Genomic DNA, 27802 nt, shown 5'->3' with positions numbered 1-27802 from the left:
GTTGGCCTGGTATATGCTGACCACTAGTTATAGTGGGCACCATGTACCAGTCTAAACAACCCTTATTGATGATTAGGTTAAAGACAACCTTTATTGAAAGCTATCCTAGTGGTAGCTATGGAGAGCTAGGGAGAGCAGCCTTCAGGCTAAGTCTCGTAGGAATGTAAAGCAGCTTGTTTCACCAGATTGTAACCTCCTGAATGACCAAATGAAGGGAGAACCACACAAGTGTCATTATAAAAATATGTATTTATTACTAAACACTCTCTACTAATCTCTTTATGAGTTTCAAGCACAAGGTACACAATATTAAATCACAAGAATGACAGTAAATAGTTCAAAACACAGTGGGCTCCAGAGGGAGACCAAACCATATACTAAGAAAGTGGTATAACAACCACGACTTGACTAGACACAGTGCCTAGAGCACATAAAATCACTGATACCCCAAGGAACCACCCAAGGGAGTGACACAGGGGACCCACAGTGCACGTGTGCAGTGTGCGAACACAGCCGCGAGCTCCGTACAACTCCATGGGAAAGTCACGTTTGGAATTTTAATGATTAAGGACACTTAGGAGAGGACTTTGAGCAAACACTTTCAAAAGTAGAAGGTTCTAAGGTCAGCAACCATGTGAGCACCAGAGTACTCATGTTACCTAAACCGGGGAAGCCGGGTGCATAGGTGTCAAGTGATGTTGGGAATCTTCATTGTTTTCAATGGCGTGATGCTGCAAAGTGCTGCTGCCGTGAAGAGGAAAAGTGTCCAGTGTGATCAAAGCCTGGATTAGAGCTGAGAAGAACCTGAAAGCAGAGGGGACAGAGCCTGGGTCACTTGCCAGTGACCAGGTGCAGGACAGTCACCGGACAGCATATGCTTCTGCAAATGGACACGGTGCCCAGGGGTTCGGGTTGCACAGTCCCCACGAGGGATACGGGTCTCAGGTGTACTGAGAGAACTAGTCAACCTCAGGGACACTGGGAAACCCATCTCCTGTATTGCAAATTTCTTCGGAGTCCTCAGGAGCTTGGAAGATGCAAACCAGTCCGATGCGTCTTGGAGCCTGCCTTGCAGCGGAGTAACTCCTTTACTCCAAGGGAGATTCTTCAGTTGTCCAGCAAAGTGTAGATCATCAAAGAACACTTGGTTTCTGTAGCAGAGTTTCGTCCAGGTAAAATCTAAAGTCCTGTAGTCAGGGTTCCTACTTTATACCCAATAAAGGGGTGTGACAAGCTCTGGGGACCCACATATGGGAGGATCAGCACAGAGGGGTGGTTACACCCATGTCCTTTGTCCAGTTTTGTGCCAGAGCAGGAGCAAATGGTTCCTGCAACCGGTTTGAACTGGACTATGCACAGGGACACTACATGTGCCCCCAGTGCAGACATCAGAGCACTCTCAGACTGCACCCACCCAGCCCAATACACTAAAGCCTGCCTGGGAGGTGGTTACACCTGCCTGTGACAAGAAACCTATTGTCATTTTTACCCCTGCTCGAGCTTGACTCAGCAGCAGGAGGGCAGACTTGATTTGTGGCTGGCAGCATCCATCTTGTGATGCCAGGGTTGAGAAAGCTGGTACCGGGTATACCAGTGTAGTCACATTTCTACCTGGAGAATCATCCTTCCCACACCATTTACTGGTGTGGAGGTATGATTCCAAGGTGTTGGACACCAAAAGCGACATGTTTCCATGTGGTTGTTTTAAAGTTAGAATTTACCGCAAGGTTATAATGCACTTAAGAGTATGTGGTTGGCTGTATCGCAGAACAAACCCAGAGAATAGGGGCCCAAATCACAGAACTAACTTAAGACAAAATCCTAAACTTACTACTTTTGGTATTCACAGAAGTTAGGATTTTGTCTTAAGTTTGTCTTAAGACAGACTTAAGACAGAATCCTAACTTAAGTCTATCTTAAGTCTGTCCTAAGTCTGTTTTAAGACAAAATCCTAACTTCTGTGAATACCAAAAGTAGTAAGTTTAGGATTTTGTCTTAACTTAGTTCTGTGAATCGGGCCCTAGGTTCTGAAGTCTGCAGAAGGGCTCTGCTCCTGCATGGGCACCCTCTCACATAAAACCTAGCACTCTGCCTTCAGGATTGATAAGGCCTGCCATGGGGTGACAGACAAGTGTATATGTGCGGTGATATAAGGTAAATATAGCGAACCTGTATCTAAGTAAGGGGTGCATGCACCACCTTACACAGGTTGCAGTAGCAGACCTGTGGTGTCAGTTTGAGTGGTCTCTCAGGGGTGGCACAATACATGCTGCAGCCCCTGGGAGGCCTCTGGGGTACCTATTCCCTAGGTACATAGTATACCATATAATAGGGACTCATAAGTGTACCCCAGAATCCAACCTGGAGTGTACCTAAAGTACATGCTATCAATTTAGAGGAGAAAGCGGGTAGGATGAGGTCCTGAACAGCAGGATCCCACCAGACTAAGGCGAAAACAGTAAAACATCTGCAAAAAGTGAGGGTAACTATAAGAAGCAGATCCTACTCTCCTACACAACCTCCCAAACGTCAGGACATTAAACTAACCATGACCAGTTAAGTCTTCATGTTCTAAGTGGAAATATCCGGAGAGTCCATCTGCATTGGAATGGTTACTCTCAGGTCTATGTTCCACTGTACAGTCCATCCCCTCTAGGGAATGGACCACCACAAAAGTTTGGGATTTTCACCCTTCATCTGTTTTAGCCATAAGAGGGGCTTATGGTCTGTCTGAACAATGAGGTGAGTGCCAAACAAGGATGGCCTCAGCTTCTTCAGAGCCCAAACCACTGCAAAGGCTTCCCTCTCAATAGCTGACCAACGTTTCTCTCTGGGGGTCAGCCTTCTGCTAATAAAAGCTACTAGCTGATCCTGACCCTCATCATTCAATTGTGATAACACAGTCCCTATCGCCAACTCAGATGCATATGTTTGGACAATTAATTGTTTGTAATAGTCAGGACTTTGCAGAATGGGAGCAGTGCACATGGCCTGCTTCAGGTCATCAAATGCCTTAGGATAGCTAACTGTCCACTGAACTTTCATTGGCATTCTCTTGGAAGTTAAGTCATTCAAAGGGGTCACAATGGATCCATAACCTTTGACAAACCTCCTACAGTACCCAGTCAGGCCCAAAAAAGCTATGACCTGAGTCTGGGTGGTTGGAGCAACCCAGTTCATGATGGTCTGGATTTTGTTCTGCAATGGTTGAACCTAACCTCCACCCACAAGGTGGCCCAGGTATACAACTTGACTCTGCCCTATCTGGCACTTGGTGGCCTTGATAGGGAGGCCTGTTTTCCAAAACAGTTCTCAAGTGACCTGGTGATCCTCCCAGGTAGAGCTAAAAACAGCAATACCATCTAGATATGCTGCACTATAGGCTTTCAAGCCTGCAAGGACTTTATTCATCAACCTTTGAAAAGTGGCAGGTGCATTCTTCAAAGCAAAGGGCATTACCACAAATTGGTAGTGCCCACTAGGAGTAAAAAATGCTGTTTTTGGCTTTGCATTCTCAGCTAACCTGATTTGCCAGAAACCAGCTGTTAGGTCAAATGTGTTCAGAAACTTGGCTGAGGCCAAAGTATCAATAAGCTCATCTGCCCTAGGGATTGGTGAGCATCAGTCCTAGTGACTGCATTGAGACCCCTGTAGTCAACACAAAACCTCATCTCTCTCTTACCATTCTGGGTGTGAGGTTTAGGTACTAAGACAACTGGACTAGCCCAAGGGCTGTCAGAGGGTTCAATCACTCCGAAATCCAACATATTCTGGACTTCAGTCCTGATGCAGTCCCTGGCATGGTCAGTTTGCCTGTAAATCTTATTTTTAACAGGCAGACTGTCCCCAGTGTCCACTTTAGGAGTACACCAGGTAGTCTGACTAGGAGTCAGTGAAAACAAATGTCTAAACTGATTGAGAACTATTCTGCAATCAGTTTGCTGCTGGACAGTGAGGCTGCCTGCCAAGGCTACACCACCAACTGAACCATCATAAGGGTTCTGTGAGAACAGGTCAAGGGGGGATCACTCTCTGCCTCCTGTCCCTTATCAGTAGCCATGAGCAAGCCCATGTCTGCCCTGTCAACATATGGTTTTAGCCTGTTGACATGGAGCACCCCATGGGGGTTCCTGGGAGTTCCAAGGTCCACCAAATAGGTAACCTCTCCCTGTTGCTCAATTATTGACTGAGGGCCAATCCACTTGTCTTGGAGGGCTGCTGGGGCCACAGGCTCCAACACCTATACTTTCTGTCCTGGCTGACAAACAGTCAACACAGCCTTTTGGTCATGCCAGGCCTTTTGCAATTCCTGGCTAGCCTCAAGGTTTTTAGTTGCCTTCTTCATGTACTCAGCCATCCTGGAGCGGAGACCAAGTGCATAGTCCACAATATCCTGTTTAGGGGGTTTGAGAGGTAACTTCCATCCCTCCTTCACTAGACACAATGGACCCCTATCTGGATGACCAAAAAGAAGTTCAAATGGGCTGTAACCAACCCCCAACTGTGGAAACTCTCTGTAGGCAAAGAGAAGGCAGGGCAAAAGAATGTCCCATCTGCACCTAAGCTCTTCTGGGAGACCTTAAATAATGCCCTTGAGGGTTTTTTAACCTTTCTACTAACCCATTGGATTGTGGGTGGTAAGGGGTGGTACGTTTGTAATTTACTCCATAATCCTTCCACACAGCTGTCAAGTAACTAGACATGAAGTTTGCATCTCTGTCTGATACTACCTCCTTAGGAAAACCCACCATGGAAAAGATTCCCAGGTGGGCTCCAGCCACAACAGAAGCTGTGGTAGTTCTATGGGGAATTGCCTTTGGATACCTAGTGGTTTGGTCCATCACCACCAGTATTAATCTATGCCCAGATGCAGTTTGAGGCACCATGGAACCAACAATGTCAATCCCAACCCTTCAAAGGGAAATCCCAACCACAGGTAGTGTTATCAGTGGGGCCTTTTTGGTACCACCTGCCTTATCACGGGCTTGACAGGTGATACAGGAGTGACAAAGTTCCTTAGTGTCTTCAGACATGTGAGGCCAATTATAGTGAGGGACAAGCCTGTCCCAAGTCTTGTTTTGGCCTAGGTGACCTGCTAATGGGATATCATGTGCTAGTGTCAATAGGAACCCCCTAAACGTCAGAGGTATAACCAACCTCCTGGTAGCTCCAGGCTTGGGGTCTCTACACTCTGAGTAAAGGAGCCAATCATCTCAGTAGATCCTAAGGGACCCACTAGAACTCCCAGGAACCTCAGCAACAGCTTGCTGTCAGAGGGGTTCAAGAGAGGGGCAGCTCAGCTGCTCCTGGTTCATATCCGCCCTGGAAGGGCCCCAAGTCCCCAAGAACTCACCCAGATCAGGCTCAAGCTCCCCTGGGACAGTTCTTTCTTCAGGACTAAGATTATCTCCCTCAAGAGACTGATCTGTACTCTGAGACAGGGGGGGAAGACACTGCTTACCCCTACTGCTCCTTTTCTTGGAACGCACCTGGTCCATTGTTCCAAAATCCTGGGCCTGTTCAGTGGAACACATTTTGCCAGTGAACTAGTCATAGCAAACACATCTGCAGGGATACCCAACATTTCTGCATGAGTCCTGAGTTCCACTTCAGTCCAAACTGAAGTTTCTAAACCATTGTCCAACAAAGATTCAACAGAGAGGTCTGCACTTACCACAACCTTCTTAGGGCCAGTTACACCTCCCCAGGTGAAATAATTAACAACTGCCAAGGATTGGTCTGTCCTGACATTGCTAGAATTGGTCACTTGGTACATCTCACCAAGTATGATTTGCTCAGGAGACACAACATTTTTGTCACCATTGTGAGACTTGCGCCTTTGTCCCTGAATGCCAAGACCTCTTTTCCAAAGGCTGCTGTCTGTATTTGCCCAGATTACTGGGGCTGACAAAAAAGGAGGCCATATCCATGCCTCCATCACAGATCAGTACAGCCTGAGTTGGAACTCTGACTAGGCCAGAGCCAATTTCAGATTCCATGGTTAACCCTTCTACACCCTTATTCTAAGTACCACTACTTGGAGCTGAACTAGGGGGAACAGTTGCCTTAGGGGCAGTGGTGGTTGGAGTTGAGTCCTTGGACTTGTTACAATCACTTGTCCAATGGGTCTTCTTTTACAGATGTGACTCCATGACTTCTTCTTGCCTTTTCCCTTGTTGGATTGTAACTCCCCACCAGTAGAAGATGTTTGGGGCCTTGAAAGGACTTCTGGTCTTTACCCTATTCCCAACCCTTGTCTGAGGGCTTTGAATTTTGCTTCTTGGAGTCACCACGTTGGTTCTGAACCTTCTGCGTCACCCTGCTTCTGACCCATTTGTCTGCCTTCTGGCCCAATTCTTGGGGAGAGGTCAGATCAGAGTCCACCAGGTACTGATGCAACAACTGATTTTGACAATTATTAAGGATTATAAAGGATGTTTCCTCATAATTAAATTGTACAATCCTTTAAAATCACACAATTTACTGCCAAGTAACCAGCCTTCCATAGCCTTAGTAGCACAATCTACAAAGTAAACTCAGTCTTGAGTCTGTGCCTTTTGGGTATCTCTCAACTTAATACTGTATTGTTCAGGGGTTAAGCTAAACCCATCAATCAGAGCACTCTTCAAGACTTTGTAATCATTAGCATCCTCTTCTCTAACAATGAGGAGCTTGTCTCTAACTTTATCTGCAAAGGAGAGCCACAAGATTGCTGCCCACTGCTCCTGAGGGACCCTCTGTACTTTATAGGCCCTCTCAAGTGCAGTTATCCATTTGTGGAAGTCATCCCCACTCAGGTAGGGAGCGATAATCTTGTTCAGGTTCCTATAGTCATGAGTGTGTTCTCTACCGCTAGGGCCATTAATGCTGCCACCATGGAACTCCTGATAGCCAGAAACCGGTCCTAGGATGCTTGATTCCGTTCCAGGGAAGACATGGCTTGGCAGTTCGGGCTGGACTGTTCCCATGAGGCACAGGGTCAAGGCTGATTTGCATATGGCCATGTCTGAACTGGGGTGGTGTGGAGTGCAAAAAAATGATGGATTTAGGCCCAGATCTCTGTACTGGGGTGAATGTATGACATTGTTCTGCATTCTGTCCATCAATTGTTGTTTTTGCATTTGTCACCCCGAGTTGGAAGGGTATGCTCAGACGTGAGTCCCGTGCTCTCCACACCACTGGAGTCAAGCTATCCTGGCTGAAGACGGCTGATAGCCAGAAACAGGTCCTAGGATGCTTGATTCCGGTCCAGGGAAGAAATGGCTTGGCAGTTCGGGCTAGACTGTTCCCATGAGGCACAGGGTCAAGGCTGATTTGCATATGTCCATGTCTGAACTGGGGTGGTGTGGAGTGAAAAAAAATGATAGATTTAGGCCCAGATCTCTGCACTGGGCTGAATGTATGACATTGTTCTGCATTCTGTCCATCAATTGTTTTTGCACTATGGGACTCCAGCCCCAACTTTTGTGAAGCTCTCTGAAGCTCCAGGGACTCTCTACCTAAGGTCAATTGCTCTTTCTTGATTCTGAGTTTATCTCTCTCAAAATCCAGCAGTTGGCACTTCTTGTCATAAGAGGATTCCTTTCTATGAGAAGCTACAAAAGTACCAGAATGATTATATTCCTGAGAAGGAGATCTTGATCTTCTTGGTAAACTGTTAACTCTTCCTGGTAGAGTGAACAGAGGACCACTGGGGCCTTCTCCATCCACAGGAAGAATTGGATTGTCCAGGTTTGAATCATTCTGATCATCCTGGTCAGCATTAGAGCTCCAGGTCATAGACCTTTTCACTTGCTGGCCTTTCCTCTTCTGTAATCCCACCCACCTTGTCTGTCTCATCTGACCCTGGGGTCTTTCTGAGGTCATCTAAAAGCAAAGCCTCTATGTGGCGTTGAATGTTTGGGTTTTTCCCTGTCTTCACTCTTCTAGATGCACACATATTTCTCAATTCCTGAAATGAGAGATGGTCATACTTGGTTAGCAAGGAGCCACTGTATTCTGCCCTAGCAGACATACTCGTGTTCTGTGGTGTAGGCACCTACCTAACCTAGTGGGAACTAAACTCTCTTGAGTTGGAGAAAAGGTGTGCCAAACCTTTACCTTACCCAACACAAAGTTCAGTAGAACTTACTTATCCTAGTCTTGATTTATATGTACCTAAAACCTTTAGTGGTTTTCAGTTAGTCACTCAATGAGATTATCTAGTAAAACAATAGTAAGCTTGAATCCCAAACAGCACACCAATGTGAGAAGTTGGCCTGGTATATGTTGACCACTAGTTATAGTGGGCACCTTGTACCAGTCCAAACAACCCTTTTTGATGATTAGCTTAAAGACAACCTTTATTGAAAGCTATCCTAGCGGTAGCTATGGAGAGCAGCCTTCAGGCTAATTCTCGAAGAAGCAGCTTGTTTCACCAGATTGTAACCTCCTGAATGACCAAATGAAAGGAGAACCACACAAGTGTTATTATAAAAATATGTATTTATTACTGAACACTGTTTACTAATCTCTTTATGAGATTAGAGCACAAGGTACACAATATTAAATCACTAGAACGACAGTAAATAGCACAGTACACAGCGGGCTATAGAGGGACACCAAACCATATACTAAGAGTGGTATAACAGCCACGACTTGACTATACACATTGCCTAGAGCACGTAGAATCGCCGAGACCACAAGGAACCACCCAAGGTAGTGACACAGAGGACTCACGGGGGACGTGTGCACTGTGCGAACACAGCCACGAGCTCCATACAACTCTGAAGGAAAGTCGCGGTTGGAATTTTAAAGAGTAAGCACACTTAGTAGAGGACTTTGAACAAACCCTTTCAAACATAGAAGGTTCTGAGGCCAGCACCCATGTGAACACCGGAGCACTCGTGTTACCTAACCCAGGGAAGCCAGGTACTTAAGTGTCAAATGGAGTCTGGAATCTTCGTCGTTTTCAATGGTGTGATGCTGCAAAGTGCTGCTGCCATGAAGAGGAAAAGTGTCCGGTGTGATTCAAGCCTGGATTCGAGCTGAGAAGGACATGAAAGCAGAGGGGAAAGAGTCTGGGTCATTTGCCAATGACCAGGGGCACGATAGACAAATGCCCACCGATGTTGGGGTTTTCAGGTGAGGACCAGGAGACCTCGAGAACAAGCAAAGTCCGCAGGCAAGCTGTCCCACAAAGGATGTCAAGTGCTGGGGGGTCAGTGTCTGGATTGAACACAAACAAGCCTTGGCAACTGCACCCCACGCGGTCAGAGGAAAGATGCTTCGGTGAGGACCAGCAAGGTCCTAGGGACTCTCCAAGTGATGGAAAGTCAGGGTACATCTGGAACAACCAGGAAAGCCAACTGAAAGTCAAAGTTATTTTCACAGGGACCCACAGGCCAACAGACCAGGGATCGCGATGAGACCTCAAAAGGAATCACAAAATACTAGCCCACAGAACACTCATGGAGTGTAGGCCGGTAATCTTCAGTGGAGATACTGCTCGGGGTCAGGACTACAAGTAGTCCAAAGCACAGCTTTAGGGGTCGCTGGACAGCATATGCTTCTGCAAATGGACACAGTGCCCAGGAGTTCAGGTTGCACGGTCCCCACAAGGGATACGGGTCTCAGCTTTGCTGAGAGCACTAGTCAACCTCGCGGACACTTGGAAACCCACCTACTGTGTTTCAAAATTCTCCAGAGTCCTCAGGAGTTTGGGAGATGCAAACAGGTCAGATGCGTCTTGGTGCTTGCCTTGCAGGGGAGTAACTCCTTTACTCCAAGGGAGATACTTGGTTTCTGTAGCAGAGTTTAGTCCAGGTAAAATCTAAAGTCCTATAGTCAGGCTTCCTAATTTATACCCAAGGAAGGGGTGTGACAAACTCTGGGGACCCACCTATGGGAGGGACAGGACAGAGGGGTGGTTACGCCCATGTCCTTTGTTCAGTTTCACACCAGAGCAGAAGAAATTGGCTCCTGCAACTGGTTTAAACTCGACTATGCACAGGGACACCAATTGTGCCCCCAGTGCAGACATCAAAGCACTCTTAGAGTGCACCCACCCAGCCCCAATACACTAAAGCCTGTCTGGGAGGTGGTTACACCTCCCTGTGACAGGAAACCTATTGCCATGCCTTCCCCTGCTTGAGCTTGGCTCAGCAGCAGGAGGGCAGACTCGTGTCTGTAGCTGGCAGCATCCATCTTGTGATGCCAGGGTCGAGAAAGCTGGTACCGGGTGTACTGGTGTAGTCATATTTCTCTCTCTAGGAGGGTGGAGTCATACCTCCCACACCAGTTACTGGTGTGGAGGTATGATTCCAAGGAGTTTGATCCTAAACACTACATGTTTCCATGCGGCTGTTTTAAAGTTAGCATTTACCGCAAGTTTATAATGCACTTTAGAGTATATGGTTGGCTGCATCACAGAACAACCCTGGAGAATAGGTTCCGAAGGCTGCAGGGGGGCTCTGCTCATGCATGGGCACCCTCTCACATAACACCCAGCAGCCTGCCTTCAGGATTGATTAGGCCTGCCATAGGGGTGACTGATAGGTTTATATGTGCAGTGATATAAGGTAGATATAGTGAACCTATATCGAAGTGAGGAGTGCATGCACCACCTTACACAGGTTGTAGTAGCAGACATGTGGTGTCAGTTTGAGTGGTCTCTCAGGGGTGGCACAATACATGGTGCAGCCCCTGGGAGGCCTCTGGGTTACCTATGCCTTAGGTACATAGTATACCACATACTAGGGACTTATAAGGGTACCCCAGAATCCAATTCGGAGTGTACCTAAAGTACATGCAATCAATTTAGAGGAGAAAGCAGGTAGTCTGGGGTCCTGCATAGCAGGATCCCAGCCAGACTACGTCGAAAACAGTGAAACGTCAGCAAAAAGTGGGGGTAACTATAAGAAGCAGGTCTTACTCTCCTATATACCTATTAACAAAATCACCCATCATGAACTCTGCATCAACCCGACTTGCAAATACATAGTCAGGAAAGCTCTGATACCCAGGCTAAAGGTTTCTGATTTATAGATCACAGGTGGGACGTCACGTAGCTAAGGCAGCAACCAACATTCCTCACCATATACATCTCAAAATAGAAATTTTACAACCTGATTGAAACTGTATTAACAAATGATCTCAACTAAATGTAAATTGAGAGAGACTTCAGACTGTAACTTTTCGCCAGGCCGCTATGTTTAACCAAACAAACTGTTCCTGTTTTGCCAAACGCCTCTTGTCTCTTGTTTTTCAAGGTATTTCAAATTCAAGTAACAGATATGTTAACTTTACAATTATACATTTACATAAATGTATATTTCCATGTTTTTTTACGTTTGTCATTTACATGGCATTACATTTACATCACATTTTTACACTACATTGTATTCATGATAATTTTTCCTTTCTTGCTTACTGGGGCTGTACTTCTTAAAATGTTTTGTGTTAAATTTAGGAGAGTATAAAAAATGTAATTTCTCAGTGACAACATAAATGGATGTAAAAAAGATGTGGCTCATGTAGGTAAATCCCATTTACCGATTTTGAAATACCGAATTTTACCGACTCTGTATTTCAAAATCGGTAAATGGGATGTAGGTCCCAACATCTGGATTAGTTACTGAATCCTTAACAATTCTTTAATTACCGATTCGGTAAATACCGAATCGGTAATGCCCATTCATTCCTATGGGCTTCGAAGCCCATTGCATTTTCGGTAATTTTACCGAATCGTTATCATTACCGAATCGGTAAATATTACCAATTCGGTAAATTTACCGATTCGGTAATGATAACGATTCGGTAAAATTACCGAAAATGTGCCCCTACATCTCGATAGCCCTTTACCGATAGGAAACGGCCGAAAATCAGTATTTTCGGCCGATTCCGATCGGTAAAGGGCTACCTACATCGGGCCCCTGGTGAACCTCTTCCTTGTCCAGGACATAACTTCAAGGCCACTAGAATTATGTGATTTTGTGGCTGCTTCGCTTTCTGCATGGTTGTACTACATTCTCGTTCATCTGCTGCACAAACAGCAGATTTTACCCAAATATAGTTTTTAGCTCAAGTAGATCAAATGTTATTAAGCCACGCAGTGGAAGGCCCTTTGCAAAGGTTGACTGGTCACCTTTCTGTTGCTTATTGCTGTATTTGGGTATCAAAATGATACTAATGAGCTGAAACCTCTGCTTAGATAGTGTTACCTTGTGTACAAATGACAAAATAATGAGATAATGATATCGCAAAAAGTGCCACATTCTTCCGCATAATTTACCCTTTCTTTATGATTTGGTGAAAATTGCCACGTAAGTTTGTCCTCTCATTGTGCATAATTCCAGTGTCTCTACATAACATTAAGAAAATAGGAGTAACAGTCCTGAATTTGATTTCTGAAATAAACAGCAAGGAGAACATATTCATTGCAAATAGTGAAAAACAGTGGGTTTCTACAAAATCAGTTATTAATGTATAGAATATTAAGATTACATTACACAACAAGATCATCTATCATTCCAACCCAACCTTCGTCCTATCACATAATAGTCAGAAGAAGAAAAGGGTCAACAGACATCGAACACATGCAATGCCTAGGCACAGCAAGATCAGTAGCTAGTTGTGCAATCTTGTGGGAGCGAGACATCTGTAGCAGAAGCTGATGCCCTATGCCACCTAGAGCTCTATAGCCACCTGAGTCAAAAATAGAACTCCAGGCGATAACAGCACCCAGGGGAAAGGGAGAGTCGGGAAATCACAAAAGGTGGCATCCTAGAGTCCTTTCAAGGTGACTGCATGAATTGTCAGCACTATAGGTTCCTTCAGTGTTCCAGTATCATTAAGCATCTATAAAAATATAATAAACTTTTTAGAATCTTCACCTCTTAAACATGAAAAAGACCAAACATAGCTTATGAACTGGAACTGTTAATTCTTACCTAATACCTCCCACTTTCCCACTTTGTATTTAGTGACTGGAACCCTGTGAATGCAGAATGAATTCTGAGAAAATGAAAATAAATACAGGATTCAGAGTAAATGAAGAAACTGAAAATCCCTAAAGCTAGTATAACACCATATCACCCATTAGTTACCTTGGGGCATATGTAGCTAGGCGTTTGCGAATCGCAAACGGTGCTTTGGTATGTAGGTGCATATTAGCAAAATAAGGAATCGCAAACATTGCGATTCCTTATTTTGCTCAAGCATTTAAGGAATCGCAATTTTGCGATTCCTTAAATGCGATGTAGGAGTGAATTTTAAAATGCGAATGTGGCTTAAGGAATCGCAAAACACCTCCCACTCCAAGTAGATGTTATTTTGCGATTTCCTTTCAAAATGCATTTTTTTTTTATTGAAAGTGCCATGTGGCGCACAGACATGCCCTTAGGGCATGTATGTGCGCCACATGTACTTCAAGGCACATTCCAGGGGAGCAACAGGTGTCCTTTGGACACTCTGGCACTCTTGGAATTGCGATTCTCAAATTGCGATTTTCTCATAAAAAATCGCAATTTGAGAATGTATCCCCATTCATTCCTATGGGCCTCTTAGCCCATAGGAATTAATGGGACACTCATTTCTTAATTGCGATTCGCAATTTGCTAATCGCAATTAAGGAATGTTAGAGATTCGCAAAAAAAATGCAAATTATTACTTACATTCCATTTTGCTATTCTCAAATAGCGATTCCTTAAAAATCGCTATTTGGGAATCGCATAATGGAAATTACCTACATATGCCCCCTTAACATAGAAAGAGACAGGAGTTAAGGAAACCTATATAAGATAAGAATTAACTAACTCCTTCAATGTCTCACAAAACAAATCAATAGGAAAAAGTGATGCAGTAAAGTTCCCAGGAGCGATAAAAACATCTTTAGAACAAAACCATAGTCTTGTGCTCTCAGTCTCTATGCTTTAGTGGGGAAAACACCAATTATTTTCCTTCTTTTTGAAAAATGTGCATATCACCATACAATACGTATAAGGAGTTCCAACACTGGAAGGTGAGTATAAGTCCAGAAATACATGCATGCACGCACCATAGCACTTTAGAAGAGCAGTCAGCTGTTGGTAAACCCTTTTTGGTACCTGTGATGTTGGGCCCTAGGCCCACATGCTAGGAGAAATTGGTGACACGGACACACTGGTTACTGGGTACAACTGGCCCTGAACACGTGTGGTCAGCCCTCTTTATTGAGAAGGGTCATCTGACCGATGACGCCTGTGGTGGGTGGGTGTTCAGTGTGTGGTAACATGCTGAACACTAGAGTGCTGACTCTAGGTCATTACATCCGTCCCAAACTTGGTGAAAAATAAAACCAACGGAAAAGTCCGAAAACCTGTGGGTGAAGAATGTACCAAAATATAACATAGGATTCATGACTTCAAATGAGTCTCTTTGGCTGCTGCTGGCCGCGGGCAACGTAGTTACTGTGGCCAGGACCAACAGTTCGCTGTGGCATGGTTCGCAGGGGTTTGGCGGGTCCGGACTTCTGCCCCCGCCGCCTGGACGTTGTTCTCAATCTTGCTTTTGCTTCGCTCAACTGGTGGCGGTGAGTAGTTGGGGAGAAGGGTGGATGATATGGGTATTGTCTGTCTTCGAGCTTACTCTGCTCAGTCCTGGTCTTTGGTGATGTCTCTGGGCAGACTTCGAAGGTCTCTTGGCAGGTGAAAAGAGTAGGTGCAAACATCTTCCTCACTAGGATGCCACTCTCGCCGGTGTTCTTCTCTCACAAGATGTCCGGAGGCCCTCTTTGCCAGGCTTCCACTGGACTGGTGCTTTCTGTCATGTTGCTCAACCATAGCCTTTGGGCCGTGAGTGGGATGCGCCACAAGGCTCACCATTGTGTCCTTAGTTTCAGCTGAAGGGTAAGTTGTTGACTCCTTTCTGTGCACACAAGGTTTTCATCCTCCTGGGACCTGCAGATGTGCCGCTGTGGATCTGTCTCCTGTGCGGGACTTGCTGCCACCTTGAGTCCCTTGAGGTCTCTGCTCCATGGGTTGCCACGGGCTCGTGTGGAGTGGTCAGAACCTCAGCCTCCTGATGCCTGACCACTCTCGCCATCCAATCTTCCGCTCAGCCCCAAAGGTAGATGTCGTCAACAGTCCAGCTTGCTCTCTTCTGCGATCGCCATGTGGATGGATGGCTCTTAGGTAAACGTCTTTGATCTGTGCTGCCTGTGCTCTTGCCAGGCTTTGTCCTCAAATGCACTTAGATGTTCCAGTGCCTGTCACCTTCCTTCTTTTCACAGTGGTGGCTGCCACTCTGATTTCTTCTTCCTTCTTTTCGCAGTGGCGGCGTGCCACTCTGATTTCTTCTTCCTTCTTTTCGTAACGTAACCTGGACTGATCTCCTTCTCATTTTCTCTGGTCAGGCTTCCTCATGCAGCGCGCGCCTTCTGCACGTGTCTTCCTGGTCTTGTCCTAGTCCTAGGACACTGTCTTCTTTTCACTCCACTGCTAGAGTTAGCGTCGCGACCTTCACTTCCTCTTCAGTTCTACTCTGCTAATTGTGGTGTCGAAGTTCGTTGGTCCATGTTTGCGGACCACGCCTTGGTCGAACTTCTTGGACCTCTTGACGGTAGACTCTGCCGATCTCTGGCAGGTAGGCAGTCCTCTGGCTGATCGGCTTCTTGGTGTGACCATCTGGCTGATTGGCTTCTTGGTGTGACCATCTAGTTGATCGGCTTCTTGGTGTGACCATCTGGTTGATCAGCTTTTTCTTTGGGACCAGACTGGGTGGTCAGATTCCTCTTTGCGACCAACAGGGTGGCCGGCTTCTTTCCCTCTTTGCGACCAGACTGGGTGGTCGGCTTCTTCCGGTGAGTCTTCATGCTTCTGGTTGTCTGCGCAACCATTTTTAATTTCCGTCGCAGTTCGATTTCTATGGCGCGCTTCTAGTTGCGCTCTTCGGTTGCTTCCGTGACTTGCTGCTTTGGGCTACTGCCATCTGCACTGCTGCGCATTTGCAGCATGCGCCTGCGCACTTTCCTGTTGCCGAGTTTCTGAATCACTGTCGGTTCCTGTCTTTTCCATACTGCTGCAGTGATGGCCTGTGGCCACCAGGCATCGCTGCACTCTCTTCCGGCGTGGTTTAAGTGCTTCTGGAGGGTTGTGTCACTGCTCCGTCGACCTTCTTCTGGTCACTCCCTTTCGGTCGCTGATGGCTGCGCTCTTTATTTGCTTCCCTTGGGCGCTCTCTTGAATATTCTGTGTAGAGTTCCTGCACTCCTGGCACGTTCCTGTGCCGTCCCTTTATCCTTAAAGGCCGTGTGATGACTTGGCGCCATGCTGCGTGGCAGTGTTCTTGCGGGCAACGATGATGCTGGCCTCTGGCCTCTGGGCACTGTGCTGTTCCAGTAAGACCTTACATTCTCTGCTTTGGTCTCCCGGGTGTCTGCGTCAGCATTTGGCACGTTCTGCCTCTGTTGTGTTGCTGGCTCTCCTCAGTGGCTTTAAACAATACTGTTTTTCCATTTGTGTGCACTATGCGGCATCAGGGTGGCCCTGCGCTACAGTCAGTCCCTGTGTGGCAGCTGTCTTCTAGCTGCTGCGTGTTTCCCTTGGTGCTTGGACTTCAGGCACAGTTGCGCGATTTGGCCATTGGGTGGCAGTGTCGCTTTTTACCTTCGTGCCTCAGTCTACTGCTGCGTGGCCTCGTACTTGGGGAATGGCGCTGCCTGTATCAAGTCTGCCGGGACTCAGGCATCCGGAATGGCATTTGCCCTCAGCTGTTCTCCTGGTGCCTCTCGCTCCGTCACACATGCAGTCCAGGTGAGTGTTTGATTTAGTTTCTGCTCAGTGTCCCCGTGGCTTATGCAAAGCCGTTAGCAGTGCTACATTTTGTCCCCCCTGCAGTCCGATGGGCCTCAGCAGCTTTTCTCGCGCTGCGCGTTCCAGTCCCTGCTCAAAGCAGTCTGTTCATTGCCCAGTCAGGGCAGTGTTCGGCTCGCACGTACCTCCGGGGTATTCTGCCCCTCGCAGCAGGCTCTCTCTCCTTCATGGGCTGCACGCTATATGGGAGAGGCATGGCACACGTCCCGTTCTTCCTCTGGTGGCTTGGTTTTAATGGCTCCCCTTGCTAATTTCAGCACTGCGATGGAGCTTGAGCCGGCACTGGGGATCTCTGGCTTGATGGGGACAGTTGCACTTTGGGCTCCTGATTACGAGGCGGGCCCCCTCGCTGCCTCTTTTCCTGGCCTTCCTCTCACCGCAGCAGCTTTTCCTAGTTCACATGCTGCGCCGGGGAGGGGGGTTCCAAGTGCTGCTCCTCACAGCCTTAGGCTTGGCGCCACTTCCTCGCTCTTCCACCCTGCCGCCGCAGCTCCACACTTCGCACGCTGCATGGGGGTGGGGAGGTGATGGCACTGCTCTGACGGGTGGCAAATTTCTACTTTCGTGGTGTGTCTTTGCCGCCGCGGGCCGTACACCACACCTAGATGGTCTCGGCCCCCTGCAACAGTCTCCTCACCATTTAAAGCGGCGATGGCCGCCTACCGGCATTTCTCCTACTCTCCGCCTCTCGCAGCAGCCTCAAACATCACTAGAGCTGCGAGGGAGAGGGGGGGCTGGCTTCAGTTCTCGGTGTTCCTTGTCTGTATGGGCACAGGCTGCGTGGGAGCTAGGCGCCGGAGGTTGCAGGCTCTATTGTGGGCACGGCCTAGCTGTCTTTCCCCTATCGCGGGTGAGCTCTGCTCCCACGGGGGTCCTTCACACGCCCTTGACCGTCGGGGCATTGGACACTTCACTTCGGGGATAAAGGACCGGTAAAGGAGCAGGGAGGGCTCCCGCTGGCTCGAGCATCGCACAAGGTCACTTCGCTTCCCCTTCTGTCTGTGGCCTCTCAACTTCCGCCGGCAGGCCTCTTATGCCACGCGGGTGGGCTCCGCATGGTTCAACTCACTTGCGGGGGCACTCTGACGCGGCCGATGCAGGTGGGCTCCGCTCGGCCTTCACTCTTTCTCCCACGCGGGGAGTGGCTCACGCTGGGCTTATAAGGTGCGGGGTAGGCTCCCGGTCACCTTCTTTCTCGTGGCAGGCCCGGGGCTCGGCACATGCCCTGCAGGCCTCTCAGCGTCCGGCTCCGGTCATAGGGGGGGTGCCCTCGATGCAGGCAGCTCCTTCCCCTTTTTCCCCATGATGTTTTTCCAGCTGTGGCACGCGTGGCACAGCTTCCTCCTCGTCGCCAGTGTGATGTTGGGCCCTAGGCCCACATGCTACGAATGATTGGTGACACGTACATACTGGTTACTGGGTACAACTGGCCCTGAGCACGTGTGCTCAGGCCTCTTTATTGAGCAGGGTCATCTGACCGATGACGCCTGTGGAGGGTGGGTGTTCAGTGTGTGGTAACATGCTGAACACTAGAGTGCTGACTCTATGTCATTACAGTACCCTCTTTATCTCCAAAGCTGCCAAGGAAAAATCTTACTCAACAAATAGAGATAACGTTAAATAATCAGCAAACGCAAGAGCAACATGTAGTATCTCCTGTGTCAGTTGTGGTGATACCACAACTGTCGCTCTGGCCAGGGGATGTGCCTCGGAGCACCCCGAGGTGTGTGGAATTTTGGTTTGGCCCACATTACGTGGGCATATGGAATAAAGGTTCGCAGCTGCGGGTGTGTCTTCAGAGGAGGCCCCTGCACAGCAGCGTAATGCAGTACAGTCCGTGTGTGTCTCATTTATTATCACGAAAGCCTGTCCTACGCCAGCTATCTTGCAGTACAAGAAGTACTCCATGCCAGCAATTGAAGAAGCAGTGGAATACACTCCAGTGTTCACAGGAGGAAGCAGCAGCATGACCGTCATAAAACAAGGTAAGTATCATCATAAAATCAAGAATTACAGGCAATGACGAGTTACTGAGTGCAGCTTTTATGCTGCTACACTCGAGAATCCCAACCGTGACTAGCGGGCTTTCGGGAGGAGGACCAATGCAGGGCGAGTGCAGAAAGAACAGACGTGTGCCTCTGCCTCCCCCCTCACTTCTGGGTTTCCAGTTGTGCAGCCTGCCCTGAACAAGGACATGATCCTGCAGCCGTGACACCACTCATCCGTTACCCCATTTGTTTTCCACATTAATGGCAATCAATGTCTCCAAGTTGCTGACCTCAACACAGGAAAGATTTCCCTTTCCTTTCAAGAAGACCATGTCCTCATTTTGCAAGCTTGTGCACAGCAGTAGTTGTTTTCACATCACTAGACCTTGCCAGCAGGTGTTTGCTCACACTGACAGCAGAAGGCAAGACACAGTATTTAAATGTTGATTTTTTCCTCTTTTCTTCAAACCTACGTTTTCGCCCTCACACACTTTCAAATTCAAATAAAATGCCGAAGCATGCAGAAGTAAATTATGTTTTACTTTGCATTTCATAAAAAATACATGTTTCTTTTTCACACACTGTAAAGTTTCATTAAATTGCTTTTCCATCTGAATGGCTTGGCCCTACTGTACGAGTTTAAGGAATAAACATTGGGGCTCGTGAAAGTGGAGATCCTAAAGTGTGGCTCTGCGGAATAAACATGTCCTTTCTGTAATCATGCTTTGAAAAAGCCATACTTCAAGTGTGTACATCAGTATCCATGTAAGTTTTATTACAATAACAAAATATATCACTTATATTGACAATTGTCCTTTGGCATACCATAGTAATGCCAAATAAATCCTGTATTTCAAAATAATGAATACTATGCTCATGCTTCCCAAAATGTGACCCTCAATTTCCCAATTTGACCTTCAGTATGTCAGACATTATGGTCCAGATTTTCTAGTGATTTGTACTGCAGTTGCATGATGCAAACCTGGAGCAAAGTGTTATAGTGGGATTTAACATCCATTGAAAATCAGGATTTTCACTGGATAGTATGCCAAAGTAATACAATCTTACACTATAAACTGTTTTGCTTTACTTTTCGCTAGGGGGGGATTCCATATGTGATGCATTCTCATGCAATCACCCTTGTGTTTTGATGCAAATCTCTATCCCTGTTGTAGACAGGTATTTGGATTAAAATGTTATGTTTCCTCGAGGCAGGTTTAACAAGGAGAAATGTTTTTATTTCTTATCAATTTTTCTCCATTTGCATGTGTGCTGCTTTGTAAATTACACATACACAACAGGAAAAGTGCTAAAGGATTGACCCCCAGAACATCCTCATATAAGGTTATCGAGGACATAATATAAAGAGACAACATATCAAAAGGTAAGATCATATAAGGGAGTATTGATTTACTATTCCTACCTTCACATTCACATACCTTGAAGAGGTACATATATGTGGAGTTAGAGATGTAAACTCAGCAAGCCGAAGACAACTACTCTAATGAACTCCATCCACTCGGGGTACGCACCGACCCCTGCTCCCTTTGACTTTTTTACCTCAGCAAGATCAGCACCAGCTCACCATCATCCTCAAAGCCTCCTTCACCACAGCCATCTTTCCCGATGCTTGGAAACATGCAGAAGTTATGCCCCTCCTCAAGACTCCCTCTGCAGACCCCAGCGAGCACCAGAACTACTATCCCATCTCACTGCTCCCATGTTCCGTTAAAGTCCCGGAGAAGGCAATCAAACTCTAACTCATGAACATCTGGGAAGTAGCAACCTGCTGGACATTTCTCAATCAGGTTACAGAGCCAATCACAGCACCGAGATAGCACTCATCGCCGCAACAGAGGACATCTGCAACCCACTCAACAGAGGATAATCAGCTACCCTGATCCTGCTGGACCTCTCACAGCCTTTATCAGCGACTCCCACCCTACACTCATTGATTGACTGCACCAGTTCAGAATCACAGACAACAGGTTTCGATAGATGGCCTCCTTTCTCGAGGGTTGCACCCAGAGAACCTATTTTCCCCCCTTTAACTCACAACCCATGCACACCATCTGCTGTGTTCCTCAAGGTTCATCTCTCAGCCCAAACCTCTTCAAATCTACATGACACCACTCACAGACATCTTTAGATCCCATGACATCAACATCATCACCTATGCCGATGATACCCAACTCATCCTTTTGCGCTCAGTGGACTCCACCCCAATGAAGAGCAATTTCCACAACTATATGAAGAACATTGCAGCCTGGATGAAGAACAACTGCCTTGTGCGCAACACTGACAAAACCGAAGTCCTGATCTTCAGCAAACACGCCGCACTCTGGAAACACTCCTGGTGGCCATCGGAACTCAGATCCACCCGATCCGGAAGACCATTCCCGCAACCTCTGAATCATCCTGGACAGTGAACTATCCAAAAAACATCAGGTAAACACCATCTCCTCAGCCTGTTTCCACACTCTTTGCATGCTCCAAAACGTATTCAGCACCTGGAAAACTGTGTTGCATGCCCTCATCACTAGTCGGCTGGACTATGACAATGCATTCTAAACAGCATCAACACCAAACATCTGAGGAGACTCCAGACAGAAGCTCCGTAGCCATGCTGATCCTCACCCTACCCAAGAAGTCCCACATCACTCAGCACATGAAGGCCCTCCCTATGCAAAAGAGATGCCAATTCAAGTTTCTGACCTACGCCTACAAAGCCCTCCATGACCAAGGACCCGCGTACGTGAACCCCCACCTGAATTTCCACCAACCTCCCAGGAACCTCCTCTCACTCTCCTTGCTCTCGTACAGAAACCATGCATTTTCAACTGCAGTTCCAAAGGGTTCTCCTTTTCCCACCTCTCTGACAAAGCCTGGAACACCCTCACCCTCCACCTCGGCACTTCAACCTCGCTGACCTACTTCAGGAAGTTACTCAAGACCTGGCTCTTTGACTGAGACTGCTGCACAGTGCCTGGATACCATCTAATGTGATATGCCTCACTATAAAAACCACTTGAATGAAAAAAGCTTGAATTAAATTCATATCTCAAAAAAATGTTGGAGCTGAGGATATTGACTTAATGAAGTTCCCATTGCTTTGGCAGTATTTCTACCCCATGCTAACCAATAATACAAAGCCACATCCCATATATGCTCTTTCTGTGTGAAAGTGAAAATACAATAATGGCAATGCTGATTGCTGGTTTTTAACCAGTACTACCTCCATGTACCGCTTGCCCCACCCTGAAAATCTTTTTTAAATTAGACTAACCACCAGACTAAATTCCAAGATTCGGAATACCCAGAGGTATGCTTTCTTTCTTTAATTCGGTCCCTGTTTCCACCAGATTACTCACAGAAATTATAAACATTGCTCTTCATTCAGGTATGGAAATTTCACCAGCCACGGCCACTGCAGGTAATAGCGGTGGAGCCAGCTGGGGGGGATTCCAAGAGACAACCACGATGAAAAATTAAGTATTTATTTAATTTTCCCTTGAAGTCATCTTTCAAAATCCCCCCAACTAGCTCCACCGCCCTACCGGTCATACCTGCAGCGGCCGTGGCTGGATTTCACATCCCAGAGGAAGCAAACATAATTTAACCAATCCAAGTGCCTAAGAAAATTAGACTACAACTTTTCTGCAAAATAAATGTGCAATCTCGATTGATTAACAATACTGGTCAGATTTTGCTTAGTTGATCTAGAGGCATGAACTGATGACACATAAATATTTCAGTGTTTTACTTACAGCTCGAGAAAACAAGAGGGCAAGAGTGCTTGTCCATTGGAAAATTCTGAAGCTGGAGTTGGCATTCTGCCTCAATTGTCAACCTGAGGACAAACACATAAGAATTACAATTAGGCTATAAGCGACGGGTATTAAATACGTTGGCATCACTCTGATAATTACAAAGTAATAAAAGCAGACATCTGTTTACATAATTAATTTGCATAATGGATTCGATTTAAGTAGTGTGAGGAAGAATTAATATCTAACAAATGAGTTGTTGCATTTCAAGACAAGATCAGGACATCTCTCCTCAAAATTAGGAATCATTATGCAAACATAAAGAACTGATTGCCTCATTTGCTATATTTTGACGTGTGGCAGCAAAGCAAGCCTTTCTGCTGTGCTGACATGCATCAAAATAAGAGGTCAGGAATGCACAGTATCTACAAGATATGGCGCATTCCTGTCCTTCTTCGTTGTGCCGGTACACAAACAGCAGCTATGCAACTAACACAGACAACCGTGCAGCATGGTGCAAGGTTGCATTGCAGGGAGGATTGTTGTTGTGCAGAAAGGAACACCTTCCTACACACAAAACAATCATTCATGGCATTTTGCTCCTTTGTTTGTACACATAGAAAGAGCAAAAAATGAAGAGAAATAAAAGTATTTCTCTTTTTTGCGCCACTCCCTCGCCTCCCCTGGTGAGGTGTAGGATTCTGGCACATTCTCAGGTTTACAGCACTTCGCAAATCTGGAAATTCATTAGGTTCCATGAAGGTTGCGTGGGAACACCCACAGCAACACCCATGGAATGCCCCATACATGCAGAGTAATACTTGAAAGGGGACCATAAAAAAGTCACACTGGGTGAGATTATGTGGCTTTGAAAAATGGGCGGGGACACTACGCCACTAGTGTGTCGAAAAAAGTGATGCACCATCAGGGCAATGGGCCTGTAAATGAGGCCCTAAATATGATCCACAATCAATATTTTATTTTCACCAGGTGCTACAAAATGTGGCATGAATTCTCCATGCTTATCATATATTAATAAAGCCATATAGCTTTCACTGAAATATCTTTGAAGTTCCCTCCTTATGCCCTGCCCAGATTATTTGCCCACAACTTTCCTACTAGTTGAGAACATCCATGAGTGTGCATAATGTTTGACAGCAAACATTTCTTTATTGAGAGTCTAAATTTGGTCTTCATATTTATGTTTTCATCAGTTATGTATGCTAATAGCGGTTGTTTCGCTAACTTGAGCACTATCAAAATATTGAACTTAAATTTGCTGGGGTGCTATCCTTTCTGGAGTATTGCATGTGTGTTAGTGTCTACATAAACAAAAACTGGGAGGGTGGCTGGCAAGTATGTCTTCCTTTGCAACCAGACTCGTTTTCAAATTGGATAACATTTCTCAGGCAATTTTGTGGCTCAACATAGTTGTGGAGTGACTGAAAACATCTCTGAAAGCTCCTCTATGCACATCTCGACACAACATAAAGGTGAACTAGACCAATTACACTTTGCTTGCCATTGGCATCAGCTAAGGTCACAGTGTCCCTAAATACCAATATCCCTTTTAAAAAAATATTGCCAATGGTAATGAATATCAATTTACAGGTGGTTCCACTGTCCCATGATTGAGCTGCTGGTCAAACCATTATTTAATTAACTTTTCACACTGAATATTTATGAAATTGGGTGGAAACTGAAATATTGTTTTGGCATCTGTAACCACGCACAATTAAACAAAAGTGGCTACAATTAAGGTTACTGCCAGCTTTAGAAACAATGAGTTACCATATCCATAGTCATTTTGGAATGTATAAAAAATTACAAGCAGTTAAAATGCCGCTACAGATAACTGCTAAATAACACCACTGGGTTTGGGCTCCCAACAGTAAGGCCAAGCCACTGACAACTATAGAACTGAACAGATGCCAATACTGTTATCTCAATTGATTTTATATTACCACCAGCATATTGGAACTCAACACAACCTGGGTCCAAGACTTATAATTTAGTCTGAATTAATCTTTTATGTTTTATTTCTATTTCTCAACACATTGCTTTGTTTTGATTTCACCACATTTTCGTTTTACACATCTACATCACAAATACAAAAATTCCTACATTTAATAAAACAATCAGCTTACATATTCATACACATTCCATGCACACTGTCACTCACCCTTGTCAACCATTCATGCACATCACTCACACAATAACAGCACCAAAAAGTTCTTTACAATACATTACTGGTTTAAATTTCTACAATTTTTACAAAACCATAGTAGTCAAATAAACAATAATATTCTTTATTTTCATGAATTTGGAGCAATTTCAGGTTCTTATGGCTCAATATTAAATGGTCTACGCGTTTCGAACTCCTGCTTGTTGTGGAGTTCTCATCAGGACCCAAAGGCTGTGGAAAAGAACAGAAACCTTCTTTAGACCTATAGCTCCTTTGTGTAAATTATTAGTGCTCGCCACTTTTGGCTTTCAAATCCGCCTCTTACCTTTTGCAATAAACCTGACTTGATATGCCCGACATGTAACACTAGAAATGAAAACCGGGTAAAGAAGAAAATCACTGCCTGAAACGGTCATAAGACATGACCCAACCATCATGATACCTTGTCAAAAAGGTGTACTTACATCAACCACACCCATACACACGCTTGTGTTTCTCTAGATGATGCAGATGACCTAAGAAATAAATACGCGATTTTTGTTAAGATAGACGTACTCGAAAGGAGAATGAAAGTTTAGCTCATCCGGGACTTACTTGATTGATTTCCAATGTCCCCTTTAAATAATTGATCGATGTGAGCGCGCGGGGCAAGCCTGAAATCAAATGAAAGCTTGTAAGAGCGATGTTCTCAGGGTCGCGAGATGTCTTAATAATTCAAAATAACTGGCTCGTAGCTAGTTTACCTCCGTGCTTCGCTTTTTAGACGGACCGATTAGAACGGTGTTTCCTTCAGTAGCGTTCTACGGAAGCCTGTGGGGCTGTAGACGATTAACATAGTTGCTTCCTGGTGTGAAGGATCCTGGGAAATGTAGTATTAAGTAGTTAGGCGGTTTTATGTTAGTTTACTCATTCACTACAGTATGCCAATATGTTTTCACGATATGGCTTGTTTATTGGAAAAAAGCGTGTTCATTTCTCGCCATAAGAATGAAATGTGAACTTGACGAACCTTGTATTTTTGCTGCACTTATGGGGCGTCTGGGCATTATATTTACCACTGATGTTGATGGCAAAATGCTGTATTGATGTGCCACCATGGGAGTGAATGACCTTGTATATTAGCCGCGTACTATGTGATATCCGGTCGTTTTATTTCAACTAATTTTAACGGCAACATGATCTGCCTGAATATTTGGCAGCATATGGTATGCAGGGCGGCCAATCTCTGCATAAATGTACGTATTTGGAGGTCCCATCTACTGGGACAGCAAGTGGGCCCCATCTTGAGCGTTAAGGGGACTATGCTTTCTATCATAACTTTGTTTCGAGTGGTGGATAGTAGTCCACACCTGTCTTTCTCTTAAGTTCATCAGATGCATATTCGGATCTAGATAACATCGATGGCTCCTCGGGTATGCCTTGGAAAGGTGGACTCACTTCGAGTTTGCGGATTTTTCAGCAATATGATAGTGATGATCAAAAAGGTGTTTTAATTTAGTTTGTAAATCTCCATTAACTCATTAAATTCCACAATTTCTTTTTCAACTTTTTCTAATAAAGCTTTCGCGTCCGTTATCTGTTGGTTGGCGGAAATGGCACTTTCTAGACTTGCGTTTTCTTCAAGTTGCTGTTTGGACGCAAAGGCAAGTCTAGGAAGTGCCTTTGCGTCCAAACAGCAACTTGAAGAAAACGCAAGTCTAGAAAGTGCCATTTCAGCCAACCAACAGACAACGGACCAAAAGCTTTATTAGAAAAAGTTGAAAAAAAAATTGTGGAATTTAAGGATTACACGATCAATCAAAAAGGAAACCATTTTGAGAAGGATAAAAGGAATTTCAATCTGAAAAATGTTATCCCTATTTAGAGCCCGATTTTTATTCTATACCAGAATCACGCAAACATCTTCAGGATTATCAAGGAAGGTCATCTACTAATTATATAACTTTCTCTGACACCTCCTCCTCAGCGAGTGGTATTGAGGGTGATAATTCAGAGCCATGTAGGAATATCAATAGAAGAGGATCTTATCAACAACAGCAGGTTCCAACCAAAAACACGAGAAAAGATAAGATACAATCACCAGCCATGTGAAATGTCCACCCGTCGACACAACTTCAAAAATTGAAAGTGTCACCAATATATAATCTTTCTAACAAAATTCTAAGTAAGGATGAGGAAAGTGTCCTCCAAAAAGGCCTTTCATTTGTACCATCTAAAAATACAGATTTCGTCAAATTAAAAACAGAGGCAATAGAATTCTGCAGAAAAATCAGGTTAAAAACCTTTTTTGCACAACACCCTTTTGAGCCAACCACGGAGACAACAGGCCTCAAAAACAAATCCGTTTTCTGTCCACCAACCAACAAAATTCCAAAGGAACTATTGACTTTTGAGAGAGCTATTCTATCAGCCATAACAGATATGGAAAAGAAAAAAAGAAGGATTAAATACAACACAACATAGTCGGAATCTGAAGCATTGACCAGCCTGAGGAAAGATACATCAGTGATAATAAAGCAAGCCGATAAAGGCGGTTCAATTGTCATATGGGACCGTACACTGTATACCTCTGTAGTCAGGAGACAACTAGATGACGAAAAATGCTATAGATAAATCAGCAAGGATCCCACCTTTGAGTTAAAAAATCAACTGCATTCCATTCTGGATGAGGGGCATATGCGAGGCTTTGTTGGAAAAAAGGAACTGGAATATCTAAAAATAAAGAATCCACTGACACTTTTGTTCTACGTACTACCCAAAGTACACAAGAATGAGACTGCACCACCTGGGAGGCCAATAGTCTCCGGCTGTGAGTCACTTATGGAGCCTATTGCCAAATTTGTGGACTTTTTCCTAAAACCGTTTTTACCTGATGTGAAGTCATTTCTAAGAGACACCACTGACTTTAATAACAAATTAACGTCAATAGAATTTGAAGACAGTGTCCATTTTTTAGCAACTAGGGATGTGGTGTCTTTGTACACCCAGATTCCCCAGGACGAAGGATTGCATGTATTAGAATCTTTTTTAGAG

The 27802-nt window shown here is 45.4% G+C and overlaps 1 protein-coding gene across 1 annotated transcript in view; it reads right to left on the bottom strand.

Moving 5' to 3' along the window:
- The window catches only part of LOC147718909 (gamma-aminobutyric acid receptor subunit gamma-4-like), a 2086028-nt gene that overhangs the window by 857288 nt on the left and 1200938 nt on the right, over positions 1-27802 (bottom strand). Inside the window, exon 5 of the mRNA XM_086966801.1 lies at positions 22585-22667. Coding sequence (XP_086822927.1) covers positions 22585-22667 — 83 coding nt within the window. The remainder of the gene's footprint in view (positions 1-22584; positions 22668-27802) is intronic.

The sequence above is a fragment of the Lissotriton vulgaris genome, chromosome 4_1 (assembly GCF_964263255.1).
Source record: "Lissotriton vulgaris chromosome 4_1, aLisVul1.2, whole genome shotgun sequence".
In the NCBI taxonomy this organism is placed as follows: domain Eukaryota; kingdom Metazoa; phylum Chordata; class Amphibia; order Caudata; family Salamandridae; genus Lissotriton; species Lissotriton vulgaris.
Note: the sequence above shows the minus strand (reverse complement) of the source record. Positions and strands in the feature narration are given on the sequence as shown.